The 19804-nt window shown below is 47.1% G+C and overlaps 3 protein-coding genes across 3 annotated transcripts; all 3 read right to left on the minus strand.

Moving 5' to 3' along the window:
• Positions 1 to 3808: 3808 nt before the first annotated feature.
• On the minus strand, positions 3809 to 4516 carry N7446_010578 (uncharacterized protein; the record flags this gene model as incomplete). The annotated part of the gene is made up of 3 exons (XM_058519321.1): positions 3809 to 3844; positions 3933 to 4304; positions 4385 to 4516. The coding sequence occupies 3 exons, from the start codon at positions 4514 to 4516 to the stop codon at positions 3809 to 3811; spliced, it is 540 nt and encodes a 179-aa protein (XP_058368159.1).
• A 12866-nt stretch (positions 4517 to 17382) lies between these two features.
• N7446_010579 (Endochitinase B1) lies at positions 17383 to 18144 on the minus strand (the record flags this gene model as incomplete). Its single annotated transcript, XM_058519322.1, has 1 exon — positions 17383 to 18144. One exon carries the CDS (start codon positions 18142 to 18144, stop codon positions 17383 to 17385), a length of 762 nt encoding a protein of 253 aa, XP_058368160.1.
• A 332-nt stretch (positions 18145 to 18476) lies between these two features.
• N7446_010580 (Endochitinase B1) lies at positions 18477 to 18840 on the minus strand (the record flags this gene model as incomplete). The annotated part of the gene is made up of 2 exons (XM_058519323.1): positions 18477 to 18605; positions 18676 to 18840. The coding sequence occupies 2 exons, from the start codon at positions 18838 to 18840 to the stop codon at positions 18477 to 18479; spliced, it is 294 nt and encodes a 97-aa protein (XP_058368161.1).
• Positions 18841 to 19804: the final 964 nt, after the last annotated feature.

Below are 19804 nucleotides of genomic sequence, written 5' to 3' on the forward strand. Positions count from 1 at the left end.
TATTCCAATATTAAGCGTCAATCAATTTAACATTTATTATAAAGACTATACAGAGTAATCCCTGCCCCGACCCCTTTAAGCCAGCTCCTGTTTGTAAATAGAATGCCCTCTTAAGCAGGTTCCTGTAATATTACAAGGAAACGACTACCGGCGTTGGTAAGCATAATTTAAGTTGTAGTGTTGTATGTGAAGCCGGATTTTAGAGGGCAAAAGTCCCTCCAAATGAGGAGGTCCAAGGTTGGAACAACTCTTTCTTGGCAAAAAGGTTTGCTTGAAATATCTCGCCAATTAGAGGTCCGATTGCCTCGAGAATTAGTTCATCTTAATCGCAACTTCAAGCGCTAAGTTAGGTCCAAGAGTTCTTCAAAGCAGTAAATGTGATAGAAGTCTGTTAAGGTCTTCGGTTTCAGCCACACAAGACGACAATCATCATGCCAAATCAGGATACTTACCTTGAGATTTGCTCCAATGATATTGATCCCCAGGATCCAGGGCAATACGACAATCATCGCGGGACACATGATTGTCAATTTTGATTAGCTGTTACACGACGCCATTTTCCAGGACGTTTCAGAGAGCACGCCTTTCGGAGGCGTAATCCGGAATACCAGGAAGTCAATACTGTTTACTGTGACGGTTCATAAGTTTTAACAACACCCATGGACCCACTACTAATTACATAATTTTCTGCCGGTTTTAAAACCTCATGCCCATTTTAACTAGTACTGTGTATGCCATCCCTGGCTATCAATAATGGCTTGCACCCGATGCGGCATAGTCTCAGAGAGATGCTTTAGGTGCTCAAGGTTCAATCGGTCCCATGCAATCTGTGCTGTATCTATTAAAATAGCCTTTGTCTCCTCATTATTCCTCATGTCAATAAGATCAGGCCGAAGCTTATAGATCTCGGCCTTTAACAACGCCCAGAGGTTCTCAATTGGATTTAAATCAGGCGAATGTGGCGGCCATTCCATTACCTCGAGCTCTAAGTCCCGTAGAGCTTCTCGGACGATGTGGGCAGTATGCGTTGGCGCATTATCATGCTGAAAAATCGACCCTTCGTACGATATTAAGGTAGGTAGGATTCGGAGGTATAGATCCCGGATAACGATGCTATTCACACCTCCACGCTCTGATTCTGGATCCCCGAATAGCGGAACTAAACCAGTTCGACGGGTAGCGCCCGAGAAAGCAGCCCAAAACATCTGCTTAACCTGCTTTCCCCGTTGTGGAAGGCCTTGAACTTGTCCGAGTTTTGGCGGGTCTTTTGGCCAAGTAAATGTCCATTCTTGACGGACACCAATTCCACGCTCTACCGTACATTCATCGGACCAAAAGACGCGAGCCCAATCTTCAGGAGTAAAGTGTTGATAGCGAAAAGCCCATTGACGCCGTTTAAAGGCATATTCCTCGGTCAAATAAGGTCGCCAACTACATCGCCATTTCCGGAGGTTCTCGGCATTTAAGAGTCGTCGGATAGAGGAGGTTTTAACTTTATAAGAAACCTCAGCAAGAAGGTCTTCACGGGTAACTCGAGGGTTTTCGTGAACAGCGTCTAAAAGACGTACTTTTTCAGCCTCATCTAGCTTCTTCGGTCGGCCAGAACGCGGCTTCGAGACACCGGCACGTCTTTCATGCTCTTTTTTAATAGTATAGCGTATAGTCGAGAGAGAAATCCAAGCGTATCTCTTATGAATACGCCTATAACCCCATTGAGCAGCTGAATGAAGCTCACATATCCTTTCACGGAGGGCTGGTGTGAGTTCTGAGCGTGAAGGCATGTTTTTGAACGCTTATAGTAGAGAACAGGCTTAATGAATAGGGGTAATAAGTCAAAAAACGCGAAGAAATCGGCTAAAACGCGACATACGTGAGACTTGCTAGCGTGTTTACACTAGGCGGTGTAGTATTATTAAGAAGGCGGTAAGTATGTGGGTCCATGGGTGTTGTTAAAACTTATGAACCGTCACAGTAGATTCCAGGCAACAACGTTATTTTACATCTATTGCAGTTATTTATATGAAGGCCTCCTCTCGATAAAAGTTCTCAAATAGGACAAAGTGTTTCTTAGTTTTTCATTCCTTGTCATCATGTGCTCGCGTTATTGTCGATTCTTCGCATGACCCTTGCTGGGGATTGGTGTAATTACGGCTGGAGTGCGCCATCAAACCCGAACTCTTTACTCCACTCAGCATGCAAGGCATCTGTTGGTATCACCAGGTAGGTACTGTGTACACAGTTAAGTGGACAGTGGTTATGCTTCCAAAGCAAAAGTCAATTTGATTCATGTGAAATAGATGCGTATTCCAGGTCGTGGTCCAATGCCCCTGAACCCATACGGCGGGAGCCGCAGCTTAGCAAGATTATGTACGTACAGTGTCTTTGCTTATTCTGACGGGAGGATATGTCCCGACATATACTATAGCTTACTTTCCGAAAGATTTTTTGTTTTTCACGAGCAAGTTTATGAACTCCGCGAGGGTCGGGGTAAATGATAGGTTCTATTCGGGACTGTTGCGTGAGAGCCCCTTGCGTCGGGCCCACGATATCCCGTGCTGGACATCGCACACAAATATCGCCTGGCCTTCCCCTCCCTCGAAAAGAACATCGCCGTTTCGAGGGAGAGCCGGGCTCTCTCCGCGACGGTTTCTTCCCGCCCACCGCGGAACCCCCTCATGTATATACCACGTATGCTCTCGCATAGCTATTTTTCCTCCTAGAATATACGGAGTGCCACGGGCCCGCCTGCAGCCCTCACGGCGCTGTAGCCCTCCGTCAACGAGGCCTACATCGCCAGTGTTCAGACCGCAGGTGCCCCGTGCGGGCCAAAATATCTCATCCGTCTCCATTTGTGCCAGTGTAGCAATGGTTAGAATAGATGATTTAACACGAACAAACACATACTGTGCCCTTCAAGGATACTCTTACGTTGCTCCTGGGAATTGTTACCATGGTTCCCATTGCAAATCCGGTAGACAATTGCATACTTAAAAGACCTTGTAGCCCCCAAAAGCCGATAGAATAAATTATAAAGACTAGGGTTGCGGCCCTGGTCCAAACCCGAGCTGATCAAGTTCAATACGAGGTAACCTCTTTTCGTTGTGCTTAGTCGATTTAGCAGAAATACGCTGTCATTCGTTGGCCAAAAACAGGATAAGGATAGCATAGCAAATATGTGCACCAAATATATTAAGATTCGCAGGCAGCGGGACTCCTTTCGTTTTTGAAAAAGTCTGTTCGCTGTGGATATTGTTGAACTCCGCGGATATTAGACCTCAAATGGGGTATATATCAACATCCGACGTTATATGATAACCTTTATGTCGCTTTCCTGTATTACCTCCGTGGTTCATATATAGGAGATGCTTAACAATGGCTCTGCCTAGACGGTTCGCTCATAGAGCTTCGATCCCCTTGTGCGCTGGAAGCGCCATTAAAGCATACAAAGTCCAAATTGGTGTGCTGCTGCCTGCTAGTCATGTGGTGAATAGACGAGACGACAAGTGATCGGATACATGGTAGTGAGGCAGTGATAATCACTATATAGCTTTCAACGAGACCCCAGCGTACGAGGTTGGAAGTCGCCCCCGTAAAATTAGGGCTGGTAATGTCCTTAAGCGAGACGGTTTTGGCCAAAGAAGCCGCCATTGCACTAAAGCCAATTAGTACAAGCATTTATTTTAGAAGGACAAACAGAGCCATAGGAAATATGACGTTGACACCTACAAAAGTCCAAGGCTCATCAATACAATGAGACTAATTCTTACCCCGAGCCGAAGATTGAGACCCCAGAAGATGCATGTCGGCACTATGACAAGGTATAGATCAACTGCAGTGTTGAAAGCTATCAATGAAGAGCAGTCAGTAAGGTATAACGTGTAAGTTGGGGACCTTGGTTCGCAGAAGCAAGAAGCAAGCAGAAGTGGGCGTACCGGTTTGAAAGTAAGCGTAGCGTATTTGACGGGTACTGTAAGACATCCACGAGGGAGGCCTTTGTTCCAGGTCGACTGCAGATCTTTGCAACCGGTGAATATCAGGATAATGGATACGGCGTTAAATGTCACCTCCAAGATTGCGAGCGTAAATAAAATAATTCTATGTTTCATCTCCCCACCTAGGATGGCCTGAAGATAGAGAATAAAGGCCACACAGCCGGCAGTGCTGCTGCCAATGACACATGCCTGAGTGATGGTATAGAATTTGAATACGTGGACGACAGAGTCGAAGTCAAGTTCCCAAATATCCTGCCCGTAGCCATAATGCACGGCAATGGTAAAAAGGGTAGATGCAACGATGGCTAGAACCTGGAGGCGAAAGAAACAGGACGAATGTGAGCCACACGGATTGGAAGCTAAACATGCCCTATAAACGATGGGCGACCTACCCAGGCAATCATCATGGTGGCGTCATCCGCCTTTAAACGACCGATCCTCGCCTTGGCGAAGATGCGCAAGGCGACCACCACAGTAGTAACGCCTCCTAAAACCCAGAAGAGAATAACCAAGGAAGGGAACATCATTAATATGAGCTGTGTTCGCCAATGCGCTATTATCTCTGGTCTGCAATGAACGAAGGTATTGTATCAAGTCGAAAAGGTCGAAGTCACCTTGCTTGAAAGAGAAAAGAGGAGCAGAATCGTATATTTTACGAGGAAACTCTGCCAAGAACCAACAAAAAGCAGCAAGTCTCGTAGCTGTTTTGAAGGTTCAATGGTTACGGTCAGTGAGAACTGTGGCTGGAAGCCAAAACCTCTGTCTAGGCCTCGGCCTCGTCAGGCCTCACCAAAACGCGGGTTTGATCCGGGATTTGACTTTAAAGACCCCCAGCATCAGTCCCATGCACCTGTTTCCGCCGTATTCTGTACTGATATATTTGGTTTAGTTAATACATCCAAAGTCAACATAGTTGACGCGTTAAAGTTAGTGGATTGATACTACCAACCCCCTTGGATGCTAACGTGATCTGCAAGCGAGTGGGCCATGTAAGCGAGTGGGCCATGTAAGCGAGTGGGCCACCCAACCACTTTTTCGCATCCCGGTCTATCTATCTATCTTCTATCAACCACCATGCCTCCAATTCGCTCTCAAAGCTCTCGAAATCGTATAGAGCAAGAGGGTAGGATCTTATTAGCCATCCAGGCTATTAAGAACAAAGAAATAAGCACAATTAGGCGGGCCACAGACCAATTCCAGGTCCCCCGCAATACGCTCACGCGTCGACTACGCGGAACTACAAACCGCGCTGAATCTCGCGCAAATGGTCATAAAATGACACAAATTGAAGAGGAACTACTTTAGCGGGTGGACGTTCGACAAGATAGGCCTTCGCTGGCTTCAAAGGCAAATTATTCCGTCGACAAATAGTCGTACGCATGGAAGATATCGACTCTTAGTCCTCGACGGACACGGAAGCCATCTTACGCCAGAATTCGATCAACTTTGCGCGGATCACAATATTATACCAATTTGTATGCCAGCGCATACCTCGCATCTTTTACAGCCTCTTGATTTCGGGTGTTTTGCGGTTTTAAAGCGCTCGTACGGTACCCTAGTCGGCGACAAAGTACGGCTCGGGATCAACCATATCGATAAGCTTGACTTCCTCGCAGCATATCCACAAGCTCGTGTCAACGCATTTAAAACAGACACTATCAAGAATAGCTTTCAGGCAGCAGGATTAGTACCATTTGATCCTCAACAAGTGCTATCAAAGCTCAATATTCAACTTCGGACGCCGACGCCACCCGTGAGCCGTGGTAGTGACGCAAGCGCTTTTTACCCACATACACCCGCGAACGTCAACGAGCTTCTAAAGCAAGCATCCTCAATCAAAGAGTTTCTTAAGCGACGCTCAAATAGCCCACCCTCGCCTTCACAGGCCGCGTTAAACCAGCTTATCAAAGGCTGTCAAATCGCAATGCAGAACGGTATACTTCTCGAGGAAGAAAACAAGCAGCTACGTGCCGCTAACGCCACACAAAGGCAAAAGCGCGCTCGTGTGAATAGATGGATAGCCCACGATGACGGTCTATCAGTACGAGAAGCATTAGAGCTAGAGGAAGCTCACAATCAGTTCTTTCAGCCAAGAACAGGACCGAGGGTAGCGCCAGCGCAGGCTACGCAAGCACCGGTTACGCGGCGCCTACCTAAATGTGGTAATTGCAGCGAGATAGGGCATAAGAAGAATGCCTGTCCTAGAAGAGATTAATCAATATAATAGCGTTGTGGTTGATATATACGTATAAAAGTGTAGAAAAAGTGGTGGGGTGGCCCACTCGCTTACATGGCCCACTCGCTTGCAGACCACGTTATAGATAAACTTGATTTCCTCGAGGCCTACCCGTCCGCACGAATTGAGGTATTTAAATCGGAGACTATTAAGAATAACTTCGCCGCCGCCGGTTTAATGCCTTATAACCCCGATCGAGTAATCTCGAAGCTCGATATTTGCCTTCGAACCCCGACACCCCCTTCGAGCCGGGGGAGCGAGTGGGATCCAAAAACGCCTTCGTACTACGTACAATTACAAAAGCAAGCTTCCTCAATTAAAGCTTTGCTAAAACAGCGTTCAAAAAGCCCACCGAGCCCGCTTAATTCCGCGATAGATCAGGTTCTAAAAGCGTGCCAAATCACAATGCAATCGGCAGCTTTGCTCGAGAAACAAGTAAGCGAATTACGCGCTGCAAACGAGACGAAGAAGCGGGAAAGGTCTAGATCTACAAGGCAGATGACTTCCGAAGAAGGTCTCTCAGTTTTAGAGGCCTCTTCATTAATAGCGCAGCCGGAGCATACAGTTTTAGCACAGGTCTCCCGTGAGGCAAGACCGGCTCCGGCACCTTTACAGCCACGTACGAGGGCCTCACCGAAGTGTGGAGCATGTGGAAACGAGGGTCATAAAAGAAATGCATGTCCAGATAGACCTCGTTTTTAGCTTATTGAATTTAATGGCGTTTTGGTTAAGATAATTGCATTTAAATTTAATGGGTAGTGGCTAGTTGGCCCACTCGCTTGGGTGGCCCACTCGCATGTGAATTACGTTAGCATCCAAAAGGGGTGGTAGTATCAATCCCCTAAATCAAAGGCGATGTATGCATGTTGATCTAAGGAAAACGTCTATGACATTCTTGAGGTTATCATGTACTACTGACGTATGTTGAAAGGGGGTCTCTTTCCTCGGCGAATGGCTTCCGGGAATTTGGTCTAGGTGGTATAGCGAATATGATAAGGGAAACAGCGGGGAACTAGTAAGTGCAAGAAGTGTGCAGAAATGGCTTGAAGTTTGCTTAATGATTTTCAATCCTACCAAAAGGCTTTTGGACCTCTAACTTTACTTTCCAGCAGAAAACCGAGCCCAGGATAGGCAATGCGGCTCCCAGGGCACTGTTCATAATTCCTAATATCCAAGGAACTCCTCCTGTCAGAGCTCGATCATCTAGATAATTGTCAGGGATATAGATGAAGCATGCGGAACGGATGGAGATATGATCCGCACGGGACCCACATGGTGTACATGGGTTCCCCTGAACGCGAGGAAGCTACCTTTCTTTTGCTTCCTCGCGCTACGTCTTGTATCTAGAGTCAACTATAGTTGTTCTTAATATTGATTGATCATCTTGGAACACTTTCCACCTCTATGTATACGTGAGACCCTCACAATAATGCCGGTTGCTCCTAGGACGAAGGAACCCCTTCCTAGGAACTTATCCGGAATCAGCGGACTGTAATCATCAAACCTGGCTACATATCTTGAGTTACTGTATACAGTCTTTGAAACCAACAGACACTATAAGTTCTGATTTTCCTCTTCTATGGACTCTTTGACTTCTACCCGTATAGCTTCAGGTTACCTTGAACGTGTTGTGCTACAACAATCGCCCCTACATACTGGATTCTTCTGCGTCGCAGTACCACTCGCCCTGAACTGAAACCGCCTTTCAGCAATACGCCTTCCGCTTCTGCGCCTGCTGAGAAGAGCGTTTGACATATCCTATTGCAGTGCATCTGGAGTGAGAGTCTATCACCAATTGTTATGTCCACGCGTCCTATAGCTATCACACGTCTTGTTTAAACAGTTGGATTGCAACGGTGGTAGCTTGCAATATTGACCAGTCCAACCACAATGCCTCTTCATTCCTGCCAATCATGCCGCAGTTTGAAAATTCGATGCAATCGTGAAGTTCCCCATTGTCAAGCTTGTGTCAGGCGTGGTAAATTGTGTGTTTATGCAATGAAAGGGCCAGACCGAAGACCTGCTCTCTCAAGAGCTACGGCCAAATCAGCAAAAGCAAGTGCAAGAGGGTGAATTTGGTGATTACCAAACTACATGGAAAGTACAAGAACCGCCAACCGAACAGGCTATGCACCACGTCGTAAGGTGTGCAGATGATGAATATATTCAGCACTTGAAGAAGAAGGGTTTCAAGCAAGATCAAAATCCGCCTTACGAGATACTACCAAAGATTGTTGCGGCTACGGTGGCGGAGTCGCTTTCCCAAACAAATGGCCCTACAGCTACTGAAGATATTATGGAACGGGGCCGAAGCTTGTCAACCTCTCAAACGACAACGCTGTTTGTGCAGATGACCCCTCCGGTAATAATCACAATCTATGAGGCTTTGAGACCCACGACTGACTGTCAACCAGACCTCTTTGCCTCCACCGCCGAATTTTGATTTTACCATAGCTGGGAAAAGCATTTACGGTCCACCCACAGTCCACCAACTCTTGTTGGTTCTAAGTTATCTTTTCATTTCCTCAATGCTTCCTATGGATGTAGGAGCTCTGTGGAAGGTCATATGTCGCCGCGGCCGTGACTGGGAAAAGAGCTTTGTTTTGCTGGATGGTCATCTTCAAGGATGGCTAATCGGTGCCCGCGAAGCTTTGACTGAGTCCGACGGGCTGCACACAGTAACATTGGAAGACATAGAACTCCAAACAAGGTATTTATTGTTCCTTATCGGGCAAAATGCATCCCCTCACTCGAGCTTTCTAGCTGAAACCTTGCAAACCGAACACCCTCCGTACCGGCCGTTTGGAGTGAGGGCAAGCGTCGCATTGATTTGTCATGTTTTTCAAGGCATACAGGCTGGTGAACTTGAGGGATATGAATCCAAGGAAATATGGACTCGCGACCAAACCTTTCTGTCAACGATGGCATGCCGGCTCAAAGAATCGCCACTGTTTGGTGCCGAGGTCTCAATATATCATTTGCAGTCTATGATACTAAGCCTACAGAGAGCTTTTCAGTGTGAAGAAATCCGTGTTTCCAGCATGGAACCCCGGATCCTGAGAATTGATAGCCAATTAGAAGTGGCGGGATATTACCGAAGGGCATTTCTAGCTTTGAATCCGATGTTGTTGCCAAAGATATTGGACTCATTGGGTGAAGCTATTGATATCCCTACCCTGTCTGGTCCGCACCAACTTTGCAATATGGAGAGAGGACTTGAAAGAAGTAAGTAAATTGATATCCAGACTGATACGGCCTTTGACATGGGTATAGCCAACCTGGCCTTACGTCTCGCCGACATTTTCAGGTCACTTACATCACAGCGCCTGGACGTTGCTTTCAAGACCACGCATGAGATCCAGCGGTCCAAGGCGGATAAAGTCGTTGCCATTGAGATGTTTCATGTCAAATCATACGAAGAAACATACATGTTGGACAAAAGCTGTAAGTCACGGCATTACAAATTTTGCCAAAAAGACTTCTAACAGTTGCAGATCCCACGACTGTTCGGATTTTTCATGTTTGACCGTGAGATTATCGGATGAATTGGAACCTCAATATAACCCTTTTGAACCCTATATACCAAGATGATGTGGAAGTTGAGATTGTTGTACTGAAACAAAAAGCGTTTTAGACGTGAAGATTAGCGGAGAATGAGATGAAATGTCCATAATTTCGATTTGTAAACTCATGGGAAAACACACCAGTAGAAATAAAAGGTGATGCACCAGGCATCGCGTCATATTGTGGTTGAACTTGACTGACTCCATCTCGGGTTCTGAGAGACCCGTACCTGTTGATGGCTCAATCAGCTTTGGGAACGCACATATTTGCCCTAGGAGTTATCTTGCCCCCGGGGTTTCGTGCGACTATTCCCAGGAGCAACATGGCCGCCAGATCATAGTTGGTTATTAATTGGAACGTGTGGAAGGGAGTTGCATTTCCGGTCCCTCGGCAGTTGTTATTGCGTCATGATTTGGGTACCCGAAAGCTACAAAAAGAACATTCAACCAGCGGAGTCTCTTTGCCGTTCCACGAGCGCTGGGGCCTTCAGGTTTATTGGTTCACAGTCCGCTATTACTGTGCCGATATGAAAATATCAGTTGAGTGTTCTCATTCCACCATCTCTGGGATGTACGGGTGGTGAATGGTGTCACATATCATGTCCATATCAACGTTAAAACATGAAACAACAATGAACACCAAAACATGTGAATCCTCCGCCCATGGAAGATATCTATCTGAGCCGTGTTGCTCACATCTTTGATAGTGGGACTTGGTTTAATTTGATCAGTGCAAACTCGTTCTTGATCGGCCGCGTTGATTCACCAAACAGTGGCAGTTGTCGCACGGTTGGAAACAGATCCTAACATTGTTGGCAAAACAAGCTCAACAGAGGAGACAAAAAATTGGTGGCTACATTTTCCTGAGGAACGGTTCGGGAGTTTGTCAACCAACAGCAACGCATAGCTTCCTCGTCTCACGATTTCACCGAAAATGATATGGCCTATGTACAACCTGTCACAATCTTGGAGATGTTGAAAGTATTCTTGCCCCGTTCTACAGGAAAGTAAACCCTGGGAACGCACGGGATGATTCCGGGACCCGCGTTACTCCCAAGAGATCGGACACGTTTTCCAAGGCCGTCAACCTTTACTGTAAGAGTGCTCCAACTCGGAACATTCTCATCGGGTAAATTCCTATAAGGATTGCCACTAAGGCAGCAGGTGATTAAAAAGGCGTCTGTGGCGGCTCGATATCGGCTGTGCTGCTCTTTGAAAAGGCAGCCTTTGTGTGAAGAGCACATAGCACATATAAACTTCACGGCGCCCGAAGATATTGACCTGCTTCATCTTTCTCCCTCTCACTCCATATTTTGTTTAACTGTTCCCTTGAAACGACACCTGCATCACCTTCTTGCATTCGATAAATCTGCGCTTGTGGACTCAAAATGCCTCTGAATACTGTTGGGGCCGTGATACGGCTACGTCTCCTGATTTTCTTCCTTACCACCACCTGGCTGGCCCTTGCCAGTCTCAGTTCGGCCATTGTACGCTTTGCAGTCGTCCTGAGGGACTGCGCAAAATCCGACCTCGTCACCCCGAGCGACTCTATTTTGGACGTCACATTCCAAAACCTCATGGACAACGTCGTCGAGGGCATGGTGATTGTGGCCCTTATCTCAACCTTGTTTTCCATCTTTGGGTTTGTCCTTGTGATCTACCCAAAGTGGCTACAAGAGAACTGCAACGCTCGAGTTTACTACGGTTGCGTTCAAATCATCGTGAGCTTGGCCGTTCTCTCCCTAGGGGGTTATGTTGCCAGCCACGTCCACGGGTTTCAGACATCCTTCGAGTTTTTTGACAGTGAGGACCACTTTCCATACTACAAGATTATGTATTATGGGGCCATTGGCCAGGCCGCTTTTGGGTCTCTAGTGGTCATCTTGTCACTTGTTCGTTTTGTCGTACGTGACTTGTTTGGTCTCTAGCTGAATACGCACACTGAGCCGACAAAACAGTGAAAGTGGCGGTCCGAAGTGCTCCAACAAGTAGGGCTGTGAAGGAACTAGATAGCGAGCACTTCGAATGAATACTGTCGCAAATGGTCATGATGAATTTTCGATGGATGAGTGAAGAAGATGTGGAATTCGAAAATATTAGAAAAATACGACGGTCAAAGTCATGCAAAGGAATAGATTTACTCCAGAGTTGCTAAAATAATTTAGCAATTGGATTTGATAATTGGAATTAAAGCGTGTTCATCTCTTGATCTGACTAGCGGGTCCATCGTGGCCGGCCATGGAGCAGTGCTCTGAGCAGCTTAATTTAAAAGACAGATAATAGTTGGCCACCCTTTTGGTAAGTATTCACCAGCATTTCTGTTTTTGAAGACTTCAAAAGCTGACCATGGAAACATGTGAGTAGCCCGGGAATCACAGAGCCCCAGGAAATCAAACGTACAGTAGCTTGTAGGTCTGTCCATGCCCACTATCATCAGTCACGTTTCTGTTGACAGCTCTATCAGTGCTAGGAACACTCATCATGGGCCTGGGAGCTCTCCTGCTCCCGGAGGCTTGTGTGCGGTCTCGGGGAGCATATAAACAGCTTCTAGGAGCCATGTAGCCTCCAGGAAACACGACGTAAATTCTGGGGTCCTGTACTTCCGCCTCGAGGAATCGAAAGTCCTGTTCCTGTTGACAGCTGTGAGGGTCTCACGTATACATAGAGGTGGAAAGTGTTCCAAGATGATCAATCAGTATTAAGAACAACTATAGTTGACTCTAGATACAAGACGTAGCGCGAGGAAGCAAAAGAAAGGTAGCTTCCTCGCGTTCAGGGGGAACCCATGTACACCATGTTGGTCCCGTGCGGATCATATCTCCATCCGTTCCGCATGCTTCATCTATATCCCTGACAACAGCTTCACTAACTCCTGGGACCACAGCTTGGCCTTCTGGGAATAATTAAATGGCGCGGAGATTTGTGCGCCGGCCTGGCGAGGGGATCTCGTGAGGACTCCACTTGACCCTCGGAGACAGAAAATTAGCTCTAGGAACCAGAAACAAGGGCCCAGGAGTGCAAGAGCTCCTAGATCCAGCCGAAATGTTCCCAAAGCCATTTCTTATTTATTCAGGAACTGTACTGAAGGCCCCAGGAATAATTTTTGGTTCCTCGAGAATATGAAGGGCCGAAGAGCTAAGTTGGGGCTCTGTCAAGGATATACATGAAGCATACGGGACGGATTGAGATATGATCTGCGCGGGACCCACATGGTGTACATGGGTTCCCCTGAACGCGAGGAAGCTACCTTTCTTTTGCTTCCTCGCACTACGTCTTGTACCTAGAGTCAACTAACTTAACAGTGTCGGGTACATGTAGTCCGAGATCCAAAAGATGAGCCAAGGTTGCAAAATCACGCACAACAACCTTCAGATCGTAAAACGGTCCAATTGACTATAATCGGTTAATATTTTCAGTGGGCTGTTGGCAGTTTTGTCTCCATTGGATAATAGTAATAGTGATCAACGCGTTAGTCGGGGAGTTGATCAAGCCTCACGGCGTTGAGGTTTAGATCCCAAGTATTCATGTCCATGACCTTTGCAGACTTGAGCAAATTTAGCCAGCCACCAACGGTCGTTGTAAGCCCGTGTGACCGTGGTAAAAGGGTGGGTACAATCATCATAGCATAATGACGGATTTTGGTGTTCTACAGGCGTCATTCCGACGCCTTTGTTCACTGACCGGATAATCAATTGGAAAGAAATGATACATACATACTGTGAGATTCACTGATGTTTTATTTGTTGGCATGGGATGCCATGAGCAGGTACAATGCGATGAGGAGCTGTCGATATATCTCATATTCATCAGCTCCCTGGTGATGAACGCTAATTGAGGGGATATATATATTTTAATATCCCACTTTTACATTTGCTAAAGCCTCAAAATGTGACAGAAATATTGTACAATTTAGAATTATTATACCAACCCAAAAAAAAAAAATTAATGATCGTTGCGAGTTCAAAATATTTAGTTCATGTACGGCTAAATCAACAATGTCCGCGGGTCAGCACACGCGACCGTGACCTAATGCTCCCACTCCAGTCTAGACGGACAGACGCACAGCTCACACAGCCAACTGTAAAGCGAGGCTGGGAAGACCAGTCCATGTCTCCTAGTGAAGAAATTGAAGGCGCTCTTTGACGATTCAACGTTGGGTCATTAACAGATGAGATGGTCAAACATGAATCATCGAAGATTTAATAGCTCCCAGTGTCTCAATATAGAAGACCGTGGAGGATTTGATCGTTAGCCAACGTTTCCTTAACCGATTCAGCATCACTTTTTCTTAACATAACCCCAACTCGTCTCTCTCTGTGGGCATATAAAATGGCATCAAGAATGTCGCTGCAAAAGTCGCGGTAAAAACGAAGGCATGGGTTGCAACAGGCCTCACATAGGATAGGCATCGTGTCCTTCAACGTTTGCTACCTAGCAGAGCACGTACGCGACAGGGGCCGAGAAGCCTATAAATACGTCCTCTACCCCCAGCAATTTGTTCTACAATTCTATCACTTGGCTACCCAAAGTCGAGCAGGCCTTGTGTCTTGAGGCACTCGATAAGTTCACCCCCTTCGACCCAGTACTGATTTTTCCACTGTACTGACATTTTTAGATACATCGTGGACCGGCAAGCTAGAAAGTGCCTGTGAGAGAGAGACGTGATTCCCACCAGGTCCACTATGCCACCCATGCCAGCCGATCAAAGAACAAGATTTGGGTTAGCTGGTCAAAGTGTCTATGCGAACATCTCTCTCCACCATAGCAGCCGACTCACTGTCTCGCCCTGGACCTCCCCCGATGCAAAAGAGCGACTTTTCATACAGGTATGTAAATTTCAGCACGATACTGTCCAAATTCAACTGACTTCAAAGATGATGCGAAACAACCAGATCCATGCATTCCGTCCAATATACACCAGCGCAAAGCCACGGAGCCCTTTCCCGTGTCTTCTTCCAGAACATGTGAGTCATGCATTGTCTCGCCGATCAACAAGCTAATGATGGACAGGAAACCGTTGACAGTGCACCAAAGTGAGTCCGAACCAGCACCTCGTCAGTGCTCCGCGCAAAGCCACGGCTTACACACCATTTCTGGTCCTGCCGCTTCAAACCATGCAGCATGTCCTATGTGGAATATTGTAAACCAAGGGCGCGGGCCAACAACAGCACGCATAAGCTCCAGACGTTGGTTATCCACGATGAGGTGAGTGGAATATCGCGCCTCCTGCTGCGCCGGGTCCGATTATTTGTGCCAAGTCTGTGTCTCAAACACAAAACACCACTGACATCTCCATGCCGTTGTAGGAGCAGCCCATCGCCAGCATGTTGTGCCAAGCAACCTATTCCCGCCGAGTCAGATAAGACCTAGGGCACTACGGCGCGCTCCATCGTGTCTTCCGCCCCTCTCCTTACCGCCTTCACGCACCAAACGGCGGAGCCTCAACCTCTTGGCATCTACACGAAGCTGTCTCCCAGTACGACTGTACAATTCCTTGTCACAGGTGAGTTCGTCGCGCGCCTTTGCCGTCTAGGAAACTTGCCCGGTGCATCCAGCGCGGCTTCTCGAAGCGACAGCCGGAGAGTGCAACGAACATGAATACAACATGGCGTGAATGGTGACCGCATTGCTGAAGAGAATTGGAAGTGATCTAGTCGGTAAGCTGGTATGATCACGATCCTAATTGATCATCGGTCTCAAGCGTACTCTCGGGGGATTCTTCATCAACAACGTAAAGTACAACACCTCGTCAAACTGGATCAACACTTGCTGACTCGGATCTCACCACAGGAAGACACTCTCAGATTCTCACACTTGTATGCGAAGCGAGCAAATGTCTGGGCTGCTCAACCTCCCCTGCACCAACACCATCGCATGCTCTGTTTCTTCCACATGAATACCGATGGCATCGATGATCGCAACCTCGACCTTCTCGCAGTGGATTTTGTTCATCAGATCATGCGCTGGTATGCCTACCTGATGGAAGACCCAATGGAGCGTATAGCAGTGTCTGCCTCTCGGCATTCGAACAACCTCATAGGATAGCTTGCTTGCGGCTCGGATCCCCGGCGTCCAGTTGGTGACCATCGTTGTCCTCAGATGGCGTCTGCGTCTCTCGAGCCCGAGGAGCCGATGTTTCGCCTTGCTTGAGCCGTACTTTCGCAGACGGCCAGGTTGTTAGTTTAAGTGTGCGTGCAAGGAGAAGGTGAGGCGAAAGTCCCGTCATTTCTAGCCGAATAAAATAACAATAACCATCTCAGCTTCAAATCAAGTGGACAAGACCGAGGACAGCCGAACCAAAGATAGGGCCCATGAAGAAGCGCTGTCTGATATGGTACACTTTTAGTATACAATTCTGCGAATCAGACACTAGTTGTGAACGTCTTTTCAGTTTTCTTCTGGTGAACTCCTTTTTCTTCGACAACAACACATCAAAATGGTCTCAATCAAGATTTCCTGTGCAACTGTCTTCGCCGTACTTGTTGCCCTAGTCCAATCCTCTCCCACTATCGTCTCTGCGTTTCTAGATAAACGCCAGTGTCTTTATTGTGATTATGCTGGACCCGTATGTTATTAACCTTCCTATAGCTGAATGTTTTGTATTTCATCCTTTGCTGGCCGTTACATTTAGCACTGCACTGCATGCAATTGGATCTGTCAAGATCCGAATAACTCAGACACTTGCGCGTATGGCTGCAGTGGGGATGCGCGGTTGGATTCATGCATAACGCCTAAGCCTCGCCGTGGCCCTTGGCTCGTCCACAGGCAGCCCGGCCCGGCTTGGACAGCACCCTGGTCGCCCGCCAACAGGATTTTGGGCTTGCCCCTTATTGGCTTCCTTGGCATAATTAGGAGTTCAGGATGAATAGATCGCTAATTCTGCTTGATATGTTCCTTTTTCAATATTTGTTTCGCTTAGACGTTGACACGGCTCGCCAAGACCACCCGGATACTCTGTACCTGCTTTTCCATATGGTTTTGTATGGTAAAAAGGGCCAGTTCGGAATATCGGCATCGTAACACGCCCGAATAGCCCCGAAGGCTATGAGACGCCTTCAACAGCGACCTGGTAATTAATTCTTCAATAAAATCGATTAATTGGCTCCTTCAGTACTAGCATGCACGAGAATCCTTCAACCCGTTAGAATCCACTAATTGCATGTGCTAAAATCAACACTAATTGTGCCCCCCGAGCGGATGAGGGAGAGGTGAAAATTAACACATGGGAAACAGCAAGGATTATGAAGAGAACATAGAAAAGCCGAACTAACAAAGTTGATTGAGCAGTCTATTAGTAAGAAGAGACAATGGCGGCCATGGGGATTGAAGGAGGGAAAGGCCCTAAACTGGTTGTGACTGTGATTACCTTCAGGCACACGTACAAAAGAGAAAAGCAGAAAATGATAAATGAGAAAAAACCTCTCTGCAATGATTAACGAAAGGCTGGAAAGCGACTAGACGTCATAGAATCCAGGTCGAACAAGACGGAGAACACACAAGATCAGTAGGGTGGCTGGCCATGCCTGGTATTAGAAAACCTTGCAGTTAGTCAACCAAACCCATTTTGAAATTTCTCAACATGGTGGCTGATTTAATTGCCAGAGAAGCCATCCTTCAGATTAACATATGTGCTGGTAGGATAGTTCAAGTTGTTAAGAGACTGATCCAAAGAGCCAGCGCCTCCAAACAGAGAGACAGTGGTGCCGATGAGACTCAGAGTATCGTTTCGGTCCATGCTAACTTCCCACCAGGCGGTGCCAGCAAGACCCAAACACTGAACATACTCAGCCTTCAGGGCAGCTATCTCAGGAGTATCATAGCTAACCAGGTATTTCTGCTTGGCGTCGTAGCTGTAGCTTCCACCAACACGAGGAATGTTGACAACCTTAGCGTTGAATCCTGGTAGGGGAAGTGCGTTGTAATTCCAAAGCCCAGCGGTACCAAGACTGCCCTGTGTGCCGCCATTGGAGAACTTATCCCCCACGCCATTAGTGCCATTGAAGACACGACCGTACAGCGGGTTCTCCAAAACGAGCTTGTTGGGTGGAACATGACCGTTAAACATGTAAAAATCAAGGCTCGAGTTTGTATCATAATCAGTTGCACGTGGATTGCGGACATCCGGGAACAAGTTTGACAAGTAGCCAGAGTAATTGCTGAATCCGGGTCCCATGTAGTCCAAAGCCATAACAGTGTAGAAATCGAGATACGGGGTCATGCTAGTGAGGTCTAACATGACAGCCTTGTCCTTGTCCGCTGGAGAGGCATAGCTGATCTGGAATGGGGATGTAGCGGCAGTCTTCTCCGCTAATTGGTCCAGACTCTGGCGCAGACGCTTGAGCAAATCCACCATCTGAGCCGCTTGACTGTGATCTGCGACGTACTCATAGTCGATATCAATTCCATCGAAGCCGAGATCTGCGACAAATTGGACGGCCGTATCAACAAAATTCTGCCGCTTGGTGCTAGATAAAAGCATAGGGGGAAATTCTCGCGGTAGCTCCAGCCACCGATGGAGAGCATAGTTTTGAGATGGCGGTGCTTCTTCTTCAACAGGAACATCTGCTTGATATTTCCATATACATTCTCTCCCGGCGCAGTGGTATTATCTCCAGGGTACGCATACTGGAGATCGGCCCAAGTGTCACTCAATATCCTATGTATAACGTCTGTTAGCTAGGCCTACTATCCAAAGACGTGGATGTGTTCATACACGCTGCCAGTAGTAGCGTTGACGTTGGCGAAAGCATAGACAAGATGGGTCAAGTTCTCTGCTGGAACATCGGTGATGAAGTAGTTGGCTCCATAGATATCCTGTATTGCGAAAGCACTATTAGCTAAAAATTCGTCAGGGAATGAAAATTCAGCGTGAGTTCGCTCGTACCCAGTTGCCGAAGTAGGCAACGGCTTTCATCCCACCGTGGATTCCACCGCGGTTGCCGCAAGAGATTTCAAACTTGCCATCTCTATGATAATGTCTAGGCTTCTCATGCTGGCCCAAGACACCGACAACAGCGACAAGAAAAGTGGAAAGGGAGCTGAGACGCATTTTGCGACAGTGATGTTCTAGGCGAGGTCTTCGGTTTGAAATGATCAGTTCAAGGAATGACTGAGGTAAGTATACAGGAACAAGGAATGAGTGGACGGTTCAACAAAAGTAACCGGGCGATACTGTCCTCGAAACTGGTGCAAATGCGACCCTTTCATAATTTAGTGAATATGGGGTTCTTAAGATTACAGTTAACCTTGTATGCAATTCCCCTGTTGGTTCTGGCAAAAGGAACACAGTTAGCAGCCTTCGGACGCCCCGAAAGGCTCGATTCATCTTAAATAAAGTTCAGGAGCAAAGGTAAGCCCGATTGACGCACCACTGGAGCTTCATGAAAGTGCAGAGCTAATTTAGAGCCGAATATTTATCCGTCCGAAATTTCTCCATCGGCATAACATTGAGTTCTAGAGGAATTTCGGGTGGATATATGGGAATAAATTACTTCAGTTTTAGGTAACGGATCCGCAGATCTTGCGACCGAGACCAATGAGTGGCGCAATGAAAAATGAGGAAACGCAGATAAGACATCTCTGTTACTTTTCGGCACGGAGAGACCTTTTTCTTGCGTGCTTTACTGGTCACCGCGTACGTACTCCGTAACCGTAAGCAAAATTGCCAAGAAGCCAACAGTTCCTACACACCTTATTCAAAATACTCGCCATTCTATTGGCCGGCTACGGGCCTTTGATTCGAGTCGGATTGATGGCTAGTAAGCACGCGCCCCCACAGTTGTAGAGTAGCATCTGTACCTTGTGGTAGAAGTTTATTTCATCGAGCGCTATGCACCACAAGCAGCGCTGCAATCCATGAGCGTAAGCCCGACTCAGTTCATACCCCCTCCGTACTCTGTCGGTATTATTCGAGTCTAGGATTGTCCTAGAACTTCGGGTTCCTTTTCCGCGCCCACTCTGTTATCTACGGGGTGCCCAATTTTCCGACACTTGAAGTAGAACTCATCTGATGG

This window comes from Penicillium canescens, assembly GCF_028828765.1.
Source record: "Penicillium canescens strain IBT 15451 chromosome Unknown utg000007l_segment0_segment0, whole genome shotgun sequence".
NCBI lineage: Eukaryota > Fungi > Ascomycota > Eurotiomycetes > Eurotiales > Aspergillaceae > Penicillium > Penicillium canescens.